The sequence below is a fragment of the Cupressus sempervirens genome, chromosome 3 (genome assembly GCF_028749045.1).
Source record: "Cupressus sempervirens isolate cs-2001-9-10 chromosome 3, ASM2874904v1, whole genome shotgun sequence".
In the NCBI taxonomy this organism is placed as follows: Eukaryota; Viridiplantae; Streptophyta; class Pinopsida; order Cupressales; family Cupressaceae; genus Cupressus; species Cupressus sempervirens.
Genome location: NC_143120.1, coordinates 451293356 through 451314260, shown reverse-complemented (window position 1 = coordinate 451314260; position 20905 = coordinate 451293356). Strand labels below are relative to the sequence as shown.

Below are 20905 nucleotides of genomic sequence, written 5' to 3'. Positions count from 1 at the left end.
TATTTTATCCTAAAAGGCATTCTATTTGATTGTTATGAGAAGAAGAGAGACAAAGTGAGAGAGAAGAAGAAAAACAAGAGGCCGTAGTTTTGCAACCAGCAAGGGGGAAGAGCATCAACGAGTCCACAAAATCACATTGGGGAGGCATAGACTTGCATTGAGAGCATCAAGGATTCCATAGAAATTGTTCTAAGAGTTCTCAACTCATTTGAAAGAGGTAAGTGTTAAGTTGTGTAGATTTTGTTGGTTCTTATGTGTAAGGATTTTCCTTTTTTTAAATTCTTTTTTAAGTTTAACTTTACAAATCTCAAATCATGTGTTGACAAAGCCATAAACATTTGCACGTTTATGTACAATCATGCATTGGTCCTTAACATGATGAGGCAATACACGAGGTAAAAGGAGTTGGCTTGTCTTGACATCATGAGATTTGCCTCAAATTTTCTCACCAAACTGCAATCTTTGTTAAAATCAAAGGCAATTTTGAGACGTGTTTGTTGGTGAGAAGTGGATTGCTTCATCCTATGTTGTGACCATTGTAGGGATGGATGTGGCAAATTGTATTTTCGATGAGCTAGGTTTTTGGACCCCTGTGTAGAGATCATGTAGGTAAGTATATTTTTGTTTTGTTTGCAACTTTGCAAGAATTTTTTTTTGTGCACACTTCTAGTTGTGACTTGACTATTTTTTTAACATTATATGTAGGTTATTGAGCCCCTTGTAGTTCCTTGGAATTGTTGATTGGCTACATGTATGAGGGCATTGATAGGGCCAATGAGACCATTACATCTAGGTATGTAGGAGCCGAGGATAATTATGGCCCCATTTGGGAGATCATTGACAGGTGATGGCAAAACCAGTTTCATAGGCCCATTCATGCAGCAGCTTATTTCCTTAATCCGTCATTCCATTTCCTTAAAAATTTCAAGCCGGATGAGGAGGTTCTTAGTGGTCTATATACAGTGATACAAAAGATGTGTAGCACTGTTGACACATCTACAGTGATGGAGATAAATGCATATAATAATGAACAAAGGTTTTTTTTGCAAGCAAGATGTACAAAGACACTAGGACAACATTGCAACCAGATAGAAAGATATGTTAAATTTAAGATTCTTAAGTTTATGGCTTATGCATTTTGATTTTATAATCTATCCTTAAATTTGGAAATGAGACTGAATTTTTTTTCTTTTCCTTATTTTAGAGAGATGGTGGCAAATGTTTGAGCCTACAACCCCAAACCCTCAAAAACTTGTCATCCATATTTTGAGTCAGCCATGCAACGCTTCTGGATGTGAGCACAATTGGTTCATGTTCGAGCACATCCTATATTTATTGTGGAGAGTTTGAATGATCTTGTCTTCATTCATTACAACCTCCATCTTAGGAGTACATTGATTTTGGCCATTGACTCCTTTGCAATCACTTTAGTAGATATTGATTCAGAGTCCAAGTGGCTTATTGAGTCTACTAATTCTGTCTTCACAGAGGACCATGAGTGGGTTGACTAGGTAGACAGAGAGGCTGAGGTTGTGGCTAGGTTAGAGGAGGAGGATAAGGTATGACTAGGCACCTGTGTAGTTGATGTTGATCAAAGTGACACCTCACAAGTAGAGACAATGACATGTCAATCCTCTAGGACCTACCTTAGACGCCTCTGTAGGAGGTAGACATTCTACTTCGAGGCTGAGGCTAAGCTAGAGCCTAAGCCATAGACTTATTTTTGTTTACACATGTTTGGGAACATTTGATTTCATGGATTTCATGGATTTTATATATAATTGACAATATTTGTAATTTTGCATTTCTATGTTTTCTATTTTGTTTAGCTACAATTTACGTTCGTATTTATGTGATGGGTGTTTGCTTTTGTATGCGATCAAATTAGCTTCTATTTGATGATGTTATAGTGTTTTTAAGCTTTATTCAATAATGGGTGTATGTAACAAGTTTTAAATTGTTAAAAATCTTTATTTTTTTCATTTTGTGGACTTGTTGTCGAGTCATAGGCAAGTCCAAGTCACAAAACTATGACATATATACCCTCTTGCTAACTTGGCTTTACCTTGACTCTAGATGCCCAAAATGTGAGGAAACAAAAGGATGTTACCAACAAATGGGTCAGTGTATGTGTTATATCACTGCCCTCTGAATCATAAGGTACAACTCCCTTATATGCAATATATGCAATGAATTGTGTTTTTAATAGATCATTGGGATAGGGGTATGCTCTTAACCTGAGAGTAAGAAGAGGATAAACCCGGATGCTCATAACTACAAACACCCTAGGCAGAAATAGATTTGGGCAACCTATAACACCCAGTGGAATGGATATCACAAGCTACCTTGAAGTTCTTCTAACATCTAATCCTAATTCTAAGTGCAGATTAGTCCTACTGAAATGCAATCTAGAGATAGAGCAGAGATGCATATGAAAGATGAAATGGAATCCACCTTGACTAATAACCCTCCACTAAAATGAAATCTAGTAAGATATCATCAGCTTCAAATACATCTGTCCTACAATCCCATAGAAATTATTCTAAAATGCAAGGTTAGCTCAGTTGAAAGAGACAATGAAAGAAACCTAGGCATACTAGTTCTAAATGGAATCAAAACAATCACATTACCTAACTGCAAACATCATACAAATCCTTCATTCCATCCAACTCTTCAATTCTCACTCAACATTTGGAAATGTGGGGGAAAAGTTAGATAGAATTGTCGATCCTTATATTATCAGAAGAAATTACATTTATAGGCCCCCTCAGTTCTGGTAGAGCAACAGTCACAAAATAGAAAGAAAATATGAACATGAAAAATATCTAATCTTCAACATGGTATAGACATGTGACATCATTCCCAGTGATGTCCTCATCCCATGGCACCTCTTAGAACACCTAGAAACTGTTCATCTTCATGCGGCTTCAGAAAACCCTGTTGAACTCTTCGTTCATATTTTGTTGTTTCGCTCCAAACCTATATAATTCATAATACAACGGTCATTGTAGCTTTAAATTTCTATCGTTGATCTCAAATCAACGGTCAAGATCAAATCATTATAAACCTTTTTGTCTCTTCCTTTACATTTTCCTCCATGGGTCCCTTTGTGCACATGTATTGAACTGTCATTATGTTGCTATAATTAACAGTCGAGCAACTTTCCATAGCGACATAACGACAAGCATTGGTTTCTTTTTAATCTAACGGTGGTGATAAAAGATGTTAAGTCTCTGTTTTGCTCTGCACCGTGGGTCCATTTTCCAACTATGCACATCGTGGCAAATAGGTGGCACTATTCCATTGCTTGGAGAATTTGACATTGACCTGGTCTGCTTCGTGGCACTTCGTGACTAGGTTTTGACTGTATCTCATAGAATGTAATTGCCCACAGGGACACTGAGATGACCCTCACTATAAGAGTCTCGAAAGAACAATACTGAACTGTGGAAATTTGTCAAATACTTGGCATACACACGATAAGTGAATAAAAATGTAATGTTTCAAACAATTCACCAAATGAGCTAGTTGTAACAAATGCAATTGGACAATGATAGTACCAACAGTATTCAGGAAAAAATATTCTAAGGACAGATCTGTTATAGTATAACGAGTTCTTCCCATATCCAATAACAATCCAATTGAAATGAATAACAGAGTCTATACATAAACAACCAAGCAATATTAAGAACCTGGGATTACTGCTTCCATTGTTTGCTGTTTGAATGAGATTAGCTGAATGGCGATCGATTCAGATTTTTTCTTAATCCGTCCTCCACAACTTGGGACTATAGCTGATGCCGCATAATTAATTCATATACTGCTAATTTGGCCCGCCTGCCAGTATTTACTATACTGATGCGATTTATAATATCATTCGCACCCCTGTCTAATTTGAGTCCGCTTGGTATAAAGATGCAAAATGCATTGGGTCGCATGCAATATGGATCAGCTACGAAGATATTAAATTATCCTCCAGTCCTCCTGCAATGAAGATTGCGGATTTGCTTGCAGTCCATGAACAGTCAATACGAAAGTCTTTGTGATGGGCAAATTGCAAACCACTTCCCAACCTCCTGTTACGTCTTGAAACTTTTAATTCCGACTCTAGAAAATAATGCAATTCGAGCTGTAAATTGCTCCCAACCCTGGTTCGAAAGTTCACAATTAACTCCAGGCTTGCGATTTTTTAAATGATCCTTTAGACTCCACACCAATGATGAAGGTGGCTCACAAAATGGTCGCTGGTGTTGGAGGTTAGCTCCAAAATTATTGTTTATGAAGAACGCTGCTCCAGAAGAGGTTAACCAATGGAAAATTACCCTGAATTGTAGAATTTCGAATCTGTTGTAAACCCTTTTTTTTTTTTTGAAGGTGCCTCCCTGGATGTAACAAAATTGCCTTACTTTCCTTACCAACTTCAAACCCTTAAAAATCGATTCTCAAATTCATCCAACATGAAATGGTTGAATACCATCTCCAATGAGCAACCCTTCGGAAGATATCTCACTTCCTCAGTTATGCAGATCCAAGGGAGTTTTCGTTCTCAAAGACTTAATGGAAATTTGCAGACCAAAGACCACAAATTGCTCCAATATAATTAGAAGTAGAATCCACAACATCGCTTGTCCAAATGGGTGCCTCCTGCCCTCTATTTATTCACTTTTTTAAGAAGTCACTGGGAGCTTCTAGAAACATATTTTTATAAAATCTTATTATAATGCACTTTATTATTAAATAACTTTATAAAATTAAATAAATAACTTTATAAAATTAAAAGTGCAATCTCAATTCAACATTAGAAAATGTAGGCCCCACTTACTGGATGTAGGATTAATTATAACTCTCCGAGAGCAAAATGCAATCATCTGGCAACAGGATGACTCTCTCTCCAAAATCATTTGCCTACGAGAGTCAATGATAGGCAAATCTACTGTAGGAATCATGTCGCTAGAAAGGGGACATGACAAACACGTGTTGTTCTGTTGTTATGTTGCTATAATTAACACTCGAGCAACTTTCCATAACGACAAAGTGACAACCGTAGATCTATCTTGAGATCAACCACCCTTGTTGTGTTTCTTAATTACTGCACATGACTGAAAGGAGGTCCCACTTGTTCCATGTGTCACGCTATTGTTATGTTGCTTTGATTATTCTTCGTGCAACTCTTTATAGCGACATAGCGACAACCGTATATCCTTTAAGATCTGATAGCCATGGAAAAGATCTTATTTCCAAGGTGACTTGACTATTCAACTCGATGACATGGACACTTAGATGTGTTTTGGACCGTCGATTCGATTTCAACTTAGTTTTTGCCACCTTTGACCGTGTTCTTCGCCATTTCTGCATTGAATTTAACAGCTATTGTTTCTGGCTCGTTCTTACAATTTGCATATCATCTTTTAGCCTCAGTCTTCAATGTTATCCACTACTGTTTGCTCTGAATATGCCTGTGATCACTTTTAAATGTATCCTTCCTTTAGATAGAGACCTTTGACCATGAAGTTAGAAATTCTTAAAGAATTAGAACTGCTTCCCTCTCATCTGAGAATGGATTGATACCTACCCTCCCACCTAAATCACCTAGCAAGACTTGAATGCACTTTAATTTGATTGATTCCCACCAATATAAACTTAGGGAAGAGATGAGAGAAGAAGCCCTAAATGGCAAACTAGAAACAAACAAGATCCTAACCCTTGACTTGATATCAACCTTAGAAGTTTAAGAATAGGGGACTGAAATCATGGCAACACACACACATCTACATCTACACCTACAGCTACATTTACATCTACATATGTATAAAATAAGATAAAAAAATGGTACTTTGTTTTCCATGAGCTCCCTTGGGCATAGAGCCACCCAAGCGGACTGTTTAGAGCCCTCTCTGTATGGTTATGAATAAGATCTGGGTCTGGGAGCTAATCTGAACAAACTGATAATTTAGTTTGCATTCAAAAGTGTTTGATTTTTGTATGAAGAGGCTCAACAACTTTTCGCTTTCATATTTTCTTATCCCTAATTAAACTTTTTCAACTTTTCTCTTTCAATATAAGCTGTTAAAACAATATTTTCCTCTTTGAGTTAGTTTTTAGATAGGCTGTAGTTGTACAACCTTCAAACTGCTTTTGTATTTTTTTTCTTTATATTATAACTCGAGGCCCTCTTAAGCTCGTGACCTTCCTGAGGTGGCTTAACACATATTTTGCCATCCTGAATATTTTGTATGTGAAACTAAACAGAATAGTCCTTTCTCTTTTGTTTTATTGGTGATGGATCATGGAGGGTGATCTGAAACTTTGATGTAAAAGTCTGCTACGTTCTTCCTCCAAAAGGTTCACAATTTCCTTGCTATGGACTATGGAAACCTAACGTTTCTAATTTTCTAAATTTTTTGATCGTAAGATTAATTTTTGGTACCTAGAATGGCATCCCTATATGCATAACCCTGTCAACATAAGTTATATGGAAGTCTTGTGAAAACCTATGTAGATAACCATTTTCTTAATTTAAAAAGTACATCCTAAGAGCAAGCAAGCCTCTATATTTGTAAAACACTCTTTTCGGAGGCAAGTATGTTTGTAAAGTAAGACTGTGAGTTAAAAAGAAGGCAATCAATACAATGCTGTCTTAGGCAGGCATATGGGCATGGAATCTGATAATTGGCATATCCAATCAGCTGTCCGATTAGGAAAACAATGATGACTATCACAAATTTTCTAAAGGATCCACTTTTCTAAGGTCAGTGTCAATGCATACTTCTTTTCGCAGTGTCACCTATTATAGTTGTCTTTTAAGCTTGAACAAATTTTTTATTATACTTCTCTTTTAATCTAATATACTCGTCTTTTATCAAAGGAAAAGAAGAAGAAAATATGTAACAGACATTTCTTCTCTCTTGTTGGCCAGTAGTGGCTCATGCATGGATCTGTCCCTGCGTCATAACACTTTATGCCCTTAAGAATATCCGTTGAGGAATCTAAGTCCCCTTACCCTGGTGAAAAAAGTAAGAGCCATGCCATCCACTAAATAACGGTGTCCATGCCAACCTAGTGACTAGGCTTTTCTGTCTACCTTTAGTTTTATTTCACTTTGCATGCACATTGCATATAAATCATTATCTGTTACGCACATATTAGAATCAATAGTCAAGATTAAAAGCATGTCTGGAAAGTGCAAGGCATTATGTATGGTAGTCATGCCATTGATATACTCCATGCCTATTCATGGTATTCTTCCAATCTTCTTACCATATTCACTGTGCAAGAACAATGTCCAATCGCTTTTGGTAAGCCTATAGCAAATTGACAGTTCAGTCATTCTCCATCTGATGGTGATGTTTTCCTGGGACCAGACATTTCCCTCTCTTTCTATGAATTATTTTCTGCCAATCATGCTGCTTATCTTGTGGCTTGTCACTTTTTGTCATTTTGTACCAAATTTGCTTATATAGACAGATGGATTGAAGAAACGGCAGAATTTAATTCAAACCGACAAAGTAATGATCTTTTAAATTTTGAGGGGCTGTGCCACATGTTAGCGTATAGGAGATGGGGTATGCTTTAGCATCATCCGAGCCTTCTTGTGACAGACCATCATCTGTGTCTGCTTGTACATGGAATCATTCAAACTCCACATCTAATTATGACACAATGTAACATCAAAGGGTTCAGTGGATTGGACATCTGATATTGTCTTGGATTTTGAGATTTCAGACGGCATTTTTTTGCTTGTCACTTTGGTGCTTGTTGCAGTCATGGTTAGAAAGTCTAATGAAAGACAACCTATTCATGCAGCCCAAACATAGAAACAACAAATATCCAATGAGAACATGTAACAAAGGCAATTTAGAAGAGAAATGAGATGGCCCAAATTCAGTAAATTAACAAATTTTCTGTGTCTCTTGGCCTCGTAGACACCTGATGCTTCCATTCTAGTTCCTGGTGACGGCATGTTCTTCTCCACACCCTATGCTCATGATGCTCATATAGGTGACCCACATTGAATATAAGCGAGATATCCAAATCAGCTAGCTCACTTTTGTAGAAGTTCTGCACAAAACTTTGCACTTCCCTGGTTTCAACTTATTATGTTTCTTTGGGGAAACTATCCTTCCTCAAATACACCATGAATAAACCAGTCTTTGAGTAAATCTTTACTCTTCTTTTGTCATGAGCCCGAATTAATAAAAATAGTTCATATGTTAAAATATGTATGGAGATTATTAAATCGAGAAATATGATATGTTGAAATGTAATAAAAACCACCATTTGATGAATAAACAAATAATATCCATTTATAATTATACATGATGGTTCGAAACAACAACTATATGTTTGCAAATAAATATAATTCTAAATTATATAATAAAACTCCAAGTAATTATTAAAAGTAATCATATTTAAATATTTGGACAAATCGATCTATTCAATATTTTAAGAAATAAAGTAAATGAGCTAAGAGACACGACCCATACACATAATCCTTTTACCCTTGCCCCATATAAATATTAGGATATTATCCTTACAATGGGGACATAGATGCACGTATTCTAGAGCGTACGTAAACCACCCATGTCATCGGGAAGGACAGGGGAACATCAAGGGAAGGGGGCCATTAAGGGCAACGGCTACCCAGTCAGTTATTTCGACTGGCTGGGTATGACGCCGTTTATCCCCTCTGTCTCCTTCCTTCCGTGTCTTCCCATGCACAGACCCTGCGGCACCCTTTTCCGTACCATCAGCGATGTTTATGATGGTACTCTCATTCGTTATTTTGACAAGATTGTTTTAACATATTGACTATGATTAAATTGTATTTAATCATCTTTGTTTTCTATTTACTTGGCTTTTTGTATTAGAAACAATGAGTTTGTAAGAACTTTGATTTTCCAAATTGTCACGTGTTGTAAATATAATTAATTTAGAGAAGAAAATGTAAGAATATTAAATTTTAAATTGAAGAAAAAATTATGTTCTATCTTAAAATGATATATATATATATAGTAACAAAATAATTTATGTACTAATTTGTTTTTAGAATTTATGTTCTATCTTAAAATACATAGTAAAAAATAATTTGTAAAATTAATTTATTTTATAAATTAGTAGTGTGTTGTGTATTTATTTATAAAATAAAGTAATTTCTAAATTATTTCAAAGTGTTTATCTAAGAAAAACTAATAAAAAGTTCATACTATATATTATAAATAAAAATTTAATTAATTTGTAATTTAACTATGATTAATTTATAAAAAAAAGAAGATAAGAGATATTATTTATCTTATATTTGATTTATTGTATACAAATAGAATGATCATCTAAAAAAAATCTTCTTAGAAAATAAAACTATAGCTAAAAGATTTGCATGGTTAAAAAACAAGTCAATTAGAAAGGCATGGAGGAAAGCTCCCAAAATAGCATTTCAACTAATTATATAAATTTTCATATGATTATTAAAAAGATAATTTTATTGTTTTTTATGTTAAGAGACATTTTTAAGATAATTAGCATGAGGTGAAATATGAATTAAATAGATTTAAAATAATATATAATCAAATTAATAAATATTTATGTGAATTGGTATAACAAGGTCATAAAGTTCTCAAAATAAAAATTCGTGTTCAAATTTTTAAAGTGATATCTTGTGATTCAAGTTGAATAAGTGACTAGTAGTTGATTATGTATTCAACTTGATATCTCTTAGCATTTTTTTATATACTAGTGTTATGGTCTTGAGGCTAATTATTCACTTGATCCTTTTAAATGTAAATTTGGTTCAACTTTGAATAAATGATTTCTTACACAAATCAATTAAATATGAGTTCATAAAATTTATTAGTATGTTTGAATTTATAAGTTATTTGATGCATTCATTCTAGATGTCCATGACTTTGAAACAAATGTGTGTTAATCTTCTACATTTACACATCAATTGGTACAATAAAAATATTTTAGATCTACATGAGTATTCCTAAGAGCTTTAAATAGTTTTATTTTTTAGGAGTTAAATATACTCTTAATCTATGAGTATAATAATCTCTATGAGTATAATTTTATTATATGTTTAACTTATTGTTATCAAATTGATTATATATATAATTAATAGTATATAAATATATTATATTATTTAATATTAATATATATTAATATTAAATAAATGTCTCAATGTTTATTTAATATTAAATAAATGCCACCAATGTTTATTTAATATTAATATTTAGTAATATATATATATATTATAAAATTTTTTTAAGGAAGGCATGCTAAGAGAGTTAATTTACCATAAAAAAAATTCAATCAAACCATTTTATGCTTAAGCCAAGGTTCTAAAGTATGGGGCCTGCATTTTATGGTTTGATTGAATTTTTTTAATGGTAAATTAACTCTCTTAGCGTGTCTTCCTTAAATTTTTTTTATAATATATATATATATATATATATATAACTAAATATTAATATTAAATAAACATTGGTGGCATTTATTTAATATATATAAACATTAGGGACATTTATTTAATATTAATATATATTAATATTAAATAATATAATATATTTATATACTATTAATTATATATATAATCAATTTGATAACAATAAGTTAAACATATAATAAAATTATACTCATATAGATTAAGAGTATATTTAACTCCTAAAAAATAAAACTATTTAAAGCTCTTAGGAATACTCATGTAGATCTAAAATATTTTTATTGTACCAATTGATGTGTAAATGTAGAAGATTAACACACATTTGTTTCAAAGTCATGGACATCTAGAATGAATGCATCAAATAACTTATAAATGAACATACTAATAAATTTTATGAACTCATATTTAATTGATTTGTGTAAGAAATCATTTATTCAAAGTTGAACCAAATTTACATTTAAAAGGATCAAGTGAATAATTAGCCTCAAGACCATAACACTAGTATATAAAAAAATGTGAAGAGATATCAAGTTGAATACATAATCAACTACTAGTCACTTATTCAACTTGAATCACAAGATATCACTTTAGAAATTTGAACACGAATTTTTATCTTGAGAACTTTATGACCTTGTTATACTAATTCACATAAATATTTATTAATTTGATCACATATTATTTTAAATCTATTTAATACATATTTCACCTCATGCTAATTATCTTAAAAATGTCTCTTAACATAAAAAATAATAAAATTATCTTTTTAATAATCATATGAAAATTTATATAATTAGTTGAAATGCTATTTTGGGAGCTTTCTTCCTTGCCTTTCTAATTGACTTGTTTTTTAACCATGCAAATCTTTTAGCTATAGTTTTATTTTCTAGGAAGATTTTTTTTAGATGATCATTCTATTTGTATACAATAAATCAAATATAAGATAAATAATATCTCTTATCTTTTTTAATTTTTAAAATTAATTGTAGTTAAATTACAAATTAATTAAATTTTTATTTATAATATATAGTATGAACTTTTTATTAGTTTTTCTTAGATAAACACTTCGAAATAATTTAGAAATTATTTTATTTTATAAATAAATACACAACACACTACTAATTTATAAAATAAATTAATTCTACAAATTATTTTTTACTATGTATTTTAAGATAGAACATAAATTCTAAAAACAAATTAGTACATAAATTATTTTGTTACTATATATATATTTAATTTTAAGATAAAAAATTATGTTCTATTTTAAAATTATTTATATATATATATATATAATTTTAAGATAGAACATAATTTTTTCTTCAATTTAAAATTTAATATTCTTACATTTTCTTCTCTAAATTAATTATATTTACAACACGTGACAATTTGAAAAATCAAAGTTGTTACAAACTCATTGTTTCTAATACAAAAAGCCAAGTAAATTAAAAACAAAGATGATTAAATACAATTTAATCATAGTCAATATGATAAAACAATCTTGTCAAAATAACGAATGAGAGTACCATCATAAACATCGCTGATGGTACGGAAAAGGGTGCCGCAGGGTCCGTGCATGGGAAGACGCGGAAGGAAGGAGACGAAGGGGATAAACGGCATCATACCCAGCCAGTCGAAATAACTGGTTGGGTAGCCGTTGCCAGTATTAAGAACCAACGTGGAAAACGTGCTTCCAAGTGGTCATCGAGTGTATTGAATAAGGAAAATGCCGCACATAAAGGAACCACTAAAACACATGGCACTGGCTACTTATTTGCACCGTGCCGTTTGCATTTTCTTCCGTCTCCAATGCCTCTGACACTTCTATCCTCCGTCCTCCTTCTGTTTCATCGGAAATTGTGCACTGTTTCCAGAACATCCATATTCTCAGTTGTTTTATATATATTTTTATTGTATGAGTTTAGTTTTGATTTAAGATTATTTTTATTGTATAAGTTTAATGTTCTGATTTAAGATTGAAAGAAAAGTATTGTATTTTAATAAATTATTAATGGGTTCAAAATATTTATATAGTATGTTAATAATATTATTATTTTTATAATGAACTATTGTAATAGATAATTATTATTAGTAAATATTAAATTATTATATTTATTTATGATTTTATTTATTAACTTTTTAATATGTGTTTAATTTAAATAATTTTTTAATAATAGTTATTCATATATCTTAATAATAATATGTATCTGATTTAAATAACTTTTGTATTAGTTGTGGGACCCTAATTGCCTTTAAGGTGGTCTGGAAAATGTTGCATTAGAATTCTATGTTTATAAATATTAATATAGTATAATGTATGAATGTATATAAAGAGTATTGCTAACATGAATAAAGAGTTTTAAATAGAATTAGAAAATAAATTAGACTTAGGATAATCAAATCTTTAGAATTGTTGATTTGTAAAGATAAGAACATTCTTATCTGAGTTGAACAAATATGACAAATAATTAATCTAATTTCTAAACAATTAACCTATAATTTTTCATAACATAAATAAGAGCAAATAACTAATTTAGATGATTAATAGATAACTAATTTGTTCTTATTTATGTTATGAAAAATTATAGGTTAATCGTTTAGAAATTAGATTAATTATTTGTCATATTTGTTCAACTTAGATAAGAATGTTCTTATCTTTTACACAAATCAACAATTCTAAAGAAGTACGAAGGATATTATTAATCAAGATGTTAGAAATCGTCGGGGTGAGAAAATTATGATTGTTCACATCCACGAATCTCATAATAACTTGGTATGGGATTTTGGAGCTCATCAAACACAGGTCTGCACTTTTTATGTTCAATTTTTCAAAAGAGTTAAGAAGGAGAGTAGTCGCAGAAAGATTGAAGCCGAAAAATTTCAAATGCATATTTCTGAAGAAGCGGGGTCGGAAATTGGAGAAATTGAAATGGGGGGAACCTGAATAGGTTGGAGCCAATGAAAATTGAGAACTTTAAGGACAAAATGGCTACCTGGTTCTTACTGAAGGAAGGGGGTTTTTTGCCCTACATGATGTCGATGGCTAGATATGATGATAATTGTGCACACCAGCTTGTGAATAGTTGGAATGATAGGAAGGTTACGAATCAATGGTATCACCTTCCAAGTCACAGAGGAAGTAATTGCCATGGCGACCGGCCTATCCATGAAGGGCAAAAAATGGAGGAAAGTTACCAAAATTACAAACAAGGCCAGCATGAATAGCTTTTTCGCGGAGGGTGAGGAACCGATTCGCTACAGGGGTGGGTTTAAAAGAGACAAGTTACCCGTTCCCTGGGATGATGTGTGCCTAGTCCTTATGAGGTATCTGATGCTGGAGGGCAAGTTTGGTGTATGCTATTACTACCATTTTCCTCTATTGAATCATTTCAAAAATAGGGACTTCATTTCTATTCCTTTTTTTCTACTATACTCTCTTGAAGACATGGTTGCTGATGTTAGGGAAAAAAAGAGTAAAGGTTAAAATTTTACCATAATTCATCAAGGCTTAATTTTCTGCCTTTATCAGTCTCACCTCGCCTTGTGTCCCCCTAGAGAGGTGGTTGTGGAAAACCCATGCCATGGTCAGGACTCCCCCCCGAGCTCAAGCATGGGGACAAAAATGCACACCCCCAGGCCATCCCCTAGTAAGGAAACTAAGAAAAAGAAAAATTCCGACATAGCCTTAGAACAAAAGGGAAACAAGAAGAATTAAAATTAAAAAATTAGTGGAGGTTGTTGGAGAGGATTCGAGGGAGGATAATGGGGGTAAACCTAGAAGGTCGTCTGGTAGGCTTGCCAAATCCCAGGCTAGGTGCAAACAGAAGTCCCTTAGATACCCAGTGGAGGAGGTGGAAGAAGATAGCTCTGGCAACAACAGTGATAGAGGGGAGGAGGAAGATATTCCCAACTCCAAGAAGGATGATGGTAATGAGGAGGGGGAGAAAAGTTTTAACTCTGGGAACAATTTGGTGGATGATACTCAAACCCAGGTGTCTGATGGAAAAGCGGGGAAAACTGAGACCACCCATGTGTCTGCTAGCTTCTCCCTCAAACCTATTACCTTTTGTGAAGAGAACAGCAAGAAGGATAATTCCCCCATAACCATTTCATCCCCTGTTAAGGAGAATTCGAAGGTTTCCTCTAACCCACTAGTTTTGCAGGATAAATCACAAGTGCAGAAAATGAAGGAGGTTGCTGCAAAGGGAGACGAGGGGCCTAAAGATAGGACCGAGGTGATGGACGAGCGATATATGCATCTGGAAAGAAGGGTCAAAGCTTTGGAGGAGGGGTCTTCACCTTTTCCAAATTTGGCATTAAAGTTACCCATGCTGCGGCAACAACCCTTCAATTGCTGGCACAGGAAAAGGAGGATGCGGGCTTGGACATGGAGGACCATAAGTTGCTCTTCAAGTTTCTTGCTGATGATTGGACCCAGATCCTACTACATGCAAAGGGGAAAGGGAAAAAGGAAAACTAAGTTTTTTTATGTTCTTATCAGTTATTGGGATCTTTGGATCCAAAGACTTTTAATACTTTACTGGCAGTATTGGTTTTGGTGGTTATCAGCTGTGATTAAGACTTGGGTTGGCTTGGGTACCTTTTTGGACAGTGTTGAAATCTAGCAGTTAGTTTGTAGCCTTGTTGGTTTTAGCTTAGTTGTTGGTCTTTGTTTGTGGTTGCAGACTTTTGGATCTTTGCTTAGTTAATTTTTTGACTACTGGTGTTTCTGGTTGGTAATGTGCTAGTTACCAGCTTTTTGATTGTATTTGGGCCGACCCCCTTGCTTTTGGTCGCTTTTATTATCAAAAGCAATTCTAAAGATTTGATTATCCTAAGTCTAATTTATTTTCTAATTCTATTTTAAACTCTTTATTCATGTTAGCAATACTCTTTATATACATTCATACATTATACTATATTAGTATTTATAAACATAGAATTCTAATGCAACATTTTCTAGACCACCTTAAAGGCAATTAGGGTCCAACAACTGATACAAAAGTTATTTAAATTAGATACATATTATTATTAAGATATATGAATAACTATTATTAAAAATTTATTTAAATTAAACACATATTAAAAAGTTAATAAATAAAATCATAAATAAATATAATAATTTAATATTTACTAATAATAATTATCTATTACAATAGTTCATTATAAAAATAATAATATTATTAACATACTATATAAATATTTTAAACCCATTAATAATTTATTAAAATACAATACTTTTCTTTAAATCTTAAATCAAAACATTAAACTTATACAATAAAAATAATCTTAAATCAAAACTAAACTCATACAATAAAAATATATATAAAACAATTGAGAATACGGATGTTCTGGAAACAACGCACAATTTTCGATGAAATAGGAGGACGGAGGACGGAAGTGTCACAGGCGTTGGAGACGGATGGAAATGCAAACGGCACGGTGCAAATAAGTTGCATCATAGCCGGTGCCAAAACACATAGCCTGCCACAAAAGGTGATACGCAATCCATAAAAAAAGGACAAGACAAAGGAATTAGGGCCCACGGTGGCATCACTTGAGGTAAGTGGAATTAAGGTAATTACCTTTATTAAAAGTAGTGTTTATTGTTAATTATATTAAAAAGTAGTGTTTATTATTAATTATATTTGAAAAGTAAGGTTTACTATTAATTATATTTAAAAAGTAATGTTTATTATTAATTATATTTAGAAATATGTGGATATGATATTGTATTTAGTTATTTTGGTAATAGTATTATTACTAATATTTAGTAATAGTATTATTATCAATTTAGACTATATAAACTAAATGAAAGAACTCTGAGGAGTATAATTAGAATTAGTAATTGCTATACATTAGTAAGAAATTAGACAATATAAATATATTTATAAGAAATAATGGTAGGTTACACTAAGATCAAATGTAGAAGATCGAATAGACAAATCTTACAGACCTTAAAGGTAACCTTTAAGAAGATGGCTAACTAATCGGGGGTCGTCCTGTGGAACACAAAGGGTCCTCATAGAGGATTATGAAGCTCGACTTGAAAAGTAGTTTCAGGGAGGAAGGCCGACTAATCGAGGATTGTTCCTTGGGACACAGAGGATCCTCCTAGAGGGTTAGGAAGCTTGATTAAAGGGATCCTTAAGGGTGTGTAGAAATAATGGAATTCCTTGATTGTCAATCACTAGAATTCAATTTAATAGACAATGTTGCTAATAAATTCTATAGGTAAAGTTGTCCCAAGGAGTGGGGTCATTACATCTTTCATTTGTACTTGCCTTATATTTTCTACTGCTTTTTTCCAACTGTTTCTGTACCTGGGTATACACCTCATGTGTTGTGCAAAATCTTCTGCATCTATTCTAACATACTCTTCATGCATCTATGCTAATGTGCTCTTCATCGGGGATCTTCAACAAGTCTATGATACCTTTTGAGGACGTTACATAAGATAAGATAATAATATTAATTTCCAACAAGAGACCAACTAGGGTCTAAGGGACTGGAGGATACAATAACACAAAAGAGATCAAAATAGTTGGTACACCAAATGGTGTCCGGGAAAGCACAAACAAGAAACCAATCAAAGGGAACAAAAGATGAGAAGGACTAGAGATCCTTGCTTGGTGAATAGAAGTCAAGCATAGAAGGATAAGGCTCAATACAAATAGGGGTCCGAGCCCGTCTCAAGGAAGCATTGGAAGTAGGGTGCCACCATCTAAGAAAACTATGGCGAGGTCTAACTGATCTGGTATGTCCGGAGATGGGTGTAGTAAGTTGTCGCTTCATACCTCGCGAAGGAGACAAAGACGGAAAAAAGGCAGTAATGAGCTATTCTGAGGAAATATGATTTGTAAAGTATGGTCTCGTAGCTGGGAGGTCTCCCAGAGGTAAAGAGCTAAACACCACTGGTCGAAGTAGCTGAAGAAGGCCGAAAGAGATTTGTAGTCTCTGAATAGGCAATAGAACCTGCCTCTAATCTCATAGTAGATACGACACCTAAAAATGAAATGGGTCTCGGTATAAACCTCGGATAAAGTACTGAGGCGGAAAATCCGATCCTCCTGGAACAAGTGGTGATTAGTCTAGCACCGAAGACGGTGGGAACCGACTCTAAACAACCCCAAGGAGATGCGGACATAAATAATCTAAAAAGGAGAGGTCTTGCCTATAGACCAGTTATAGAGTTATTGAATGCAAATTCCTCTTGTGGCAACAAAGTATTCCACTCTTGTTAAAAACGTGTGTTCAACCTTTTGTTTGTGGATGATAAGTTGGATTGTAATTCAATTGTGTGTTCAATCTCTTCCATAGCATGTGCGAAAAATGACTAAATAATTGAGTATCTTTTTGTGAGATGACATTTTGTGGAAACCCACCCATATAACTTACTACCTCTTTGAAGAAGAAATGTGCAATCCCAGAAGTATTATTCAACATTTGAAGGAGTGAAAATGCACCGCTTTTGACAACTTTTCAACAACTACAAAGATAAATTCATAACTCCTCTGAGTCTGTGACTATCCGAGAACAAAGTCTACAGAAATTTCATCCCAAGGTCTTTTTGGATATGGTAATGGCTTGTATAATCTTGTAGTTGTCACCCTTTGTAATTTGGTAAATTGGACATCTCTCCACAAATTGTTTGACATCTTGTTGTGAACATGACCATAAAATACCACTCCTAGAACATGGTCAATATCTTTTGATGACCAACTTGTCCTCCCAATCCTCTATTGTGTAGTTCCTTGATAAGATTCTCTCTTATGGAACTTTGTAGCATACACAACTATCTTCTCTTGAATAAGTATCCCTCCTGCCAAAAGAAATTCTCAAAAGAACCCTTACTTCTATTCCTACCATCTCAATTGTCTTGGTAGTTAATAATGTTTGCCTTCTGTGCAAGCTTCTTGACACTTGATTGGTCAGACCAGGTCAGACTTGTCTTGTGCTTGAGAACAAAAGAGAATCAGAAGTACTCTACCAATTTCATTTTTTTTGATTATGCCTTGTCTAATTGTTAAGAAACGTCAATGCTTCGTGATCAGAATACAAAACTCCTTAGGCAATAAGTAATATCTTCTTTACACAAGCTTGAACAATAATATTGAGTACTGAGGTTTAATTTCATTCAACTTCTCACTGAATTATGCAATAGGTTTTCATTCTTGACTCAAAATAACATCAATAGCCTTACTGTTGATGTTATAGTTCACTAAAGACACCTTTTCAAAATTTTGAGTGCCAATATTGGGGCATCCATTTCCTTCTTCAGAAGATCAAAGCTCTTCCCTACAACTATTGATCAATCAAATCTACCTAGTGTGTGCAATCTGTTAGTGGCACAGATATCCCATTAAATTTTCTAATGAACTTTCAGTAGAAACTTGCCAAATAATAGAAATCGTAGTATTGACCACCCAAAAATTGCCCAAGCTTTTTCTGGATCTATCCTTAATTATCTCAGAATATCACAAATTCTAAGTAAACTATCAATTGCCCAGCAGTACCTGGAATATGCCTAGAAGCTCCATCAAAGTTCATTTTCACATAATTCTCAAGAGGGGATTCCAAATCTTCATTTCCCAATTCAAATTAGGATCACTTTGAGTCCCATTGTTCCATGAAGTAATGGACTCTCTTAACCCTTGAACAAGGGTTGTTATAGCCATATAAACAATATATGTGATCCACGTGAGTTTTCTGCATTGTGCAAATTTTACATATCAATCTCGTTTCCCAGCGATCATCTCTATTAAAACTGATGGTTTTAAATCTGCATGGACTATTGAGCAACAATGGTACAATGTGTTCAATAGAGAAATTAAAACATTGTGGCGTTATGTTAAAAATGCAAGATTTTTTTGCAACAATGGTACAATGTGCTCAAAGGAGAAATTAAAACATTGTGGCGTTATGTTTAAAACGCGAGATTGTTTTCTTTCATCTTTCTTTTAGGGCATGGAGCTTCAAGTATGGTCACCTGTCATCTCTCTAAAAAGCGCTACTGCTACATTATGAAAAGAGAAAGATAAATCCACAGCTGAATTGGGACATAGAAGTAAAAAATCCAAACCTTTGTATGTGATATGAGGAACTTGACACTTTATGGATCTGAGGCTAATGTCATGTAGCCTCAAGTTCTGGAGTTGTAGACAATGATGAAGATGGCATATAATGTTAAAATAGTAAAAGGTGTCTACCTACAAGTATCCTGATTGCAGATGTATGCTTTATGGGCAAAGCATCACTTTCTCCCTAAAAAATAATTTGAAAATGTACTTCCTTATGACATTAAATCATAACCTCCTATTATTATCTGTATTTAGAGTAAGAGGTGTCCCTAACATGTTAAGGAGGACTTGTCATTTTAAACGTCCTCAAAAAAAACATTGTTCAACTGCTACGTTTGAGGGAGCTAGTTAGACAAAATTTGAAATAAAATGGCCTATTTTGGCAGACGGCAGATCTTTTAGGGTGCACTTCATGGACAGGAGCTGGACCGGGATTGATGGATGCTGTTACCAAGGGTGCACTAAAGGCAGAGAAACCAGTTGGAGGACTTAAAATCGCACAAGAAGCTGGACAGTGGACAAGCTCCAATTTTCATCCTTATCTTCCTTCAGAAACATATCTCACATGCAGGCTTGTCACTCTTTATGCTAACAAACAATTTTTTATTTCTTGGTTTATTTTTGAGTAATTTTATATGCTTCTGCTATTCCAGTGGTATATTCTTATCAGCTGATGTGTCCTGATTTTGTGTCAAACAGATTCTTTTCAGCACGAAAGCATGGATTAGTTGATGCAGCCATGAGAAACAATCTTGTAGACCATACGGCATTTATTGGTTTGCCAGGGGGTATAGGTAGCTTAGATGAGATTTTTGAGATCCTGACCCTTTTCCAACTGGGAAGAATTGGGTCAAAGTACCCAGTTCCATTTGTATTGATGAGTTATGATGGATTCTATTCTAAACTTTTTGACTTCCTTGATATTTGTAAGCAGTGGGGCACTGTTTCTGATGGGGAAGTTGATTCCTTGTGGAAAGTGTGTAAATGTAACTTAGAAGCCCTTGAATATCTAGCAGATTTTTATAATATTCATGAGGATAAAAGGAAGTTTAGAGGTAGAGTAGAACAATCTTATACAAAAGGTGATTAAATCCAAAGTATACACAAGTAATTCTTGTAATGATGCTTGGATTTTTGTTCGAAATGATCATTTAATTATCAGTTGCTGGCAAGTACACTCACAATTTAGTATTGGATCTGCTAGCGATTCCATTCTCTACTTAAACTAACTACTTTTGCCCGTTATGCTTGCCTATTACAGAAGCAATTTGTATGAAAACAAGACTTAGTACCCAGATCAACTTTCTGGGTTTTTGCAAAAAATTTCCCTCTATGAATAAATGCAGCTCCTGTTTGCATTATGGTTGATAGGTTCATAGTCATTAATATAAGTTAT

General features: G+C 33.5%; 1 protein-coding gene across 2 annotated transcripts in view; it reads left to right on the top strand.

Moving 5' to 3' along the window:
- LOC149567019 (Putative lysine decarboxylase family protein) overlaps positions 1–20681 on the top strand; it is an 82928-nt gene extending 62247 nt beyond the window's left edge. Inside the window, exons 3-4 of one of the 2 annotated variants that reach the window (XM_089820224.1) lie at positions 19896–20080; positions 20209–20681. In XM_089820224.1, coding sequence (XP_089676350.1) covers positions 19896–20080; positions 20209–20599 — 576 coding nt within the window. In that variant the 3' untranslated portion in view covers positions 20600–20681. The remainder of the gene's footprint in view (positions 1–19895; positions 20081–20208) is intronic. The other variant, XM_089820225.1, reaches the window with a different exon arrangement.
- Positions 20682–20905: the final 224 nt, after the last annotated feature.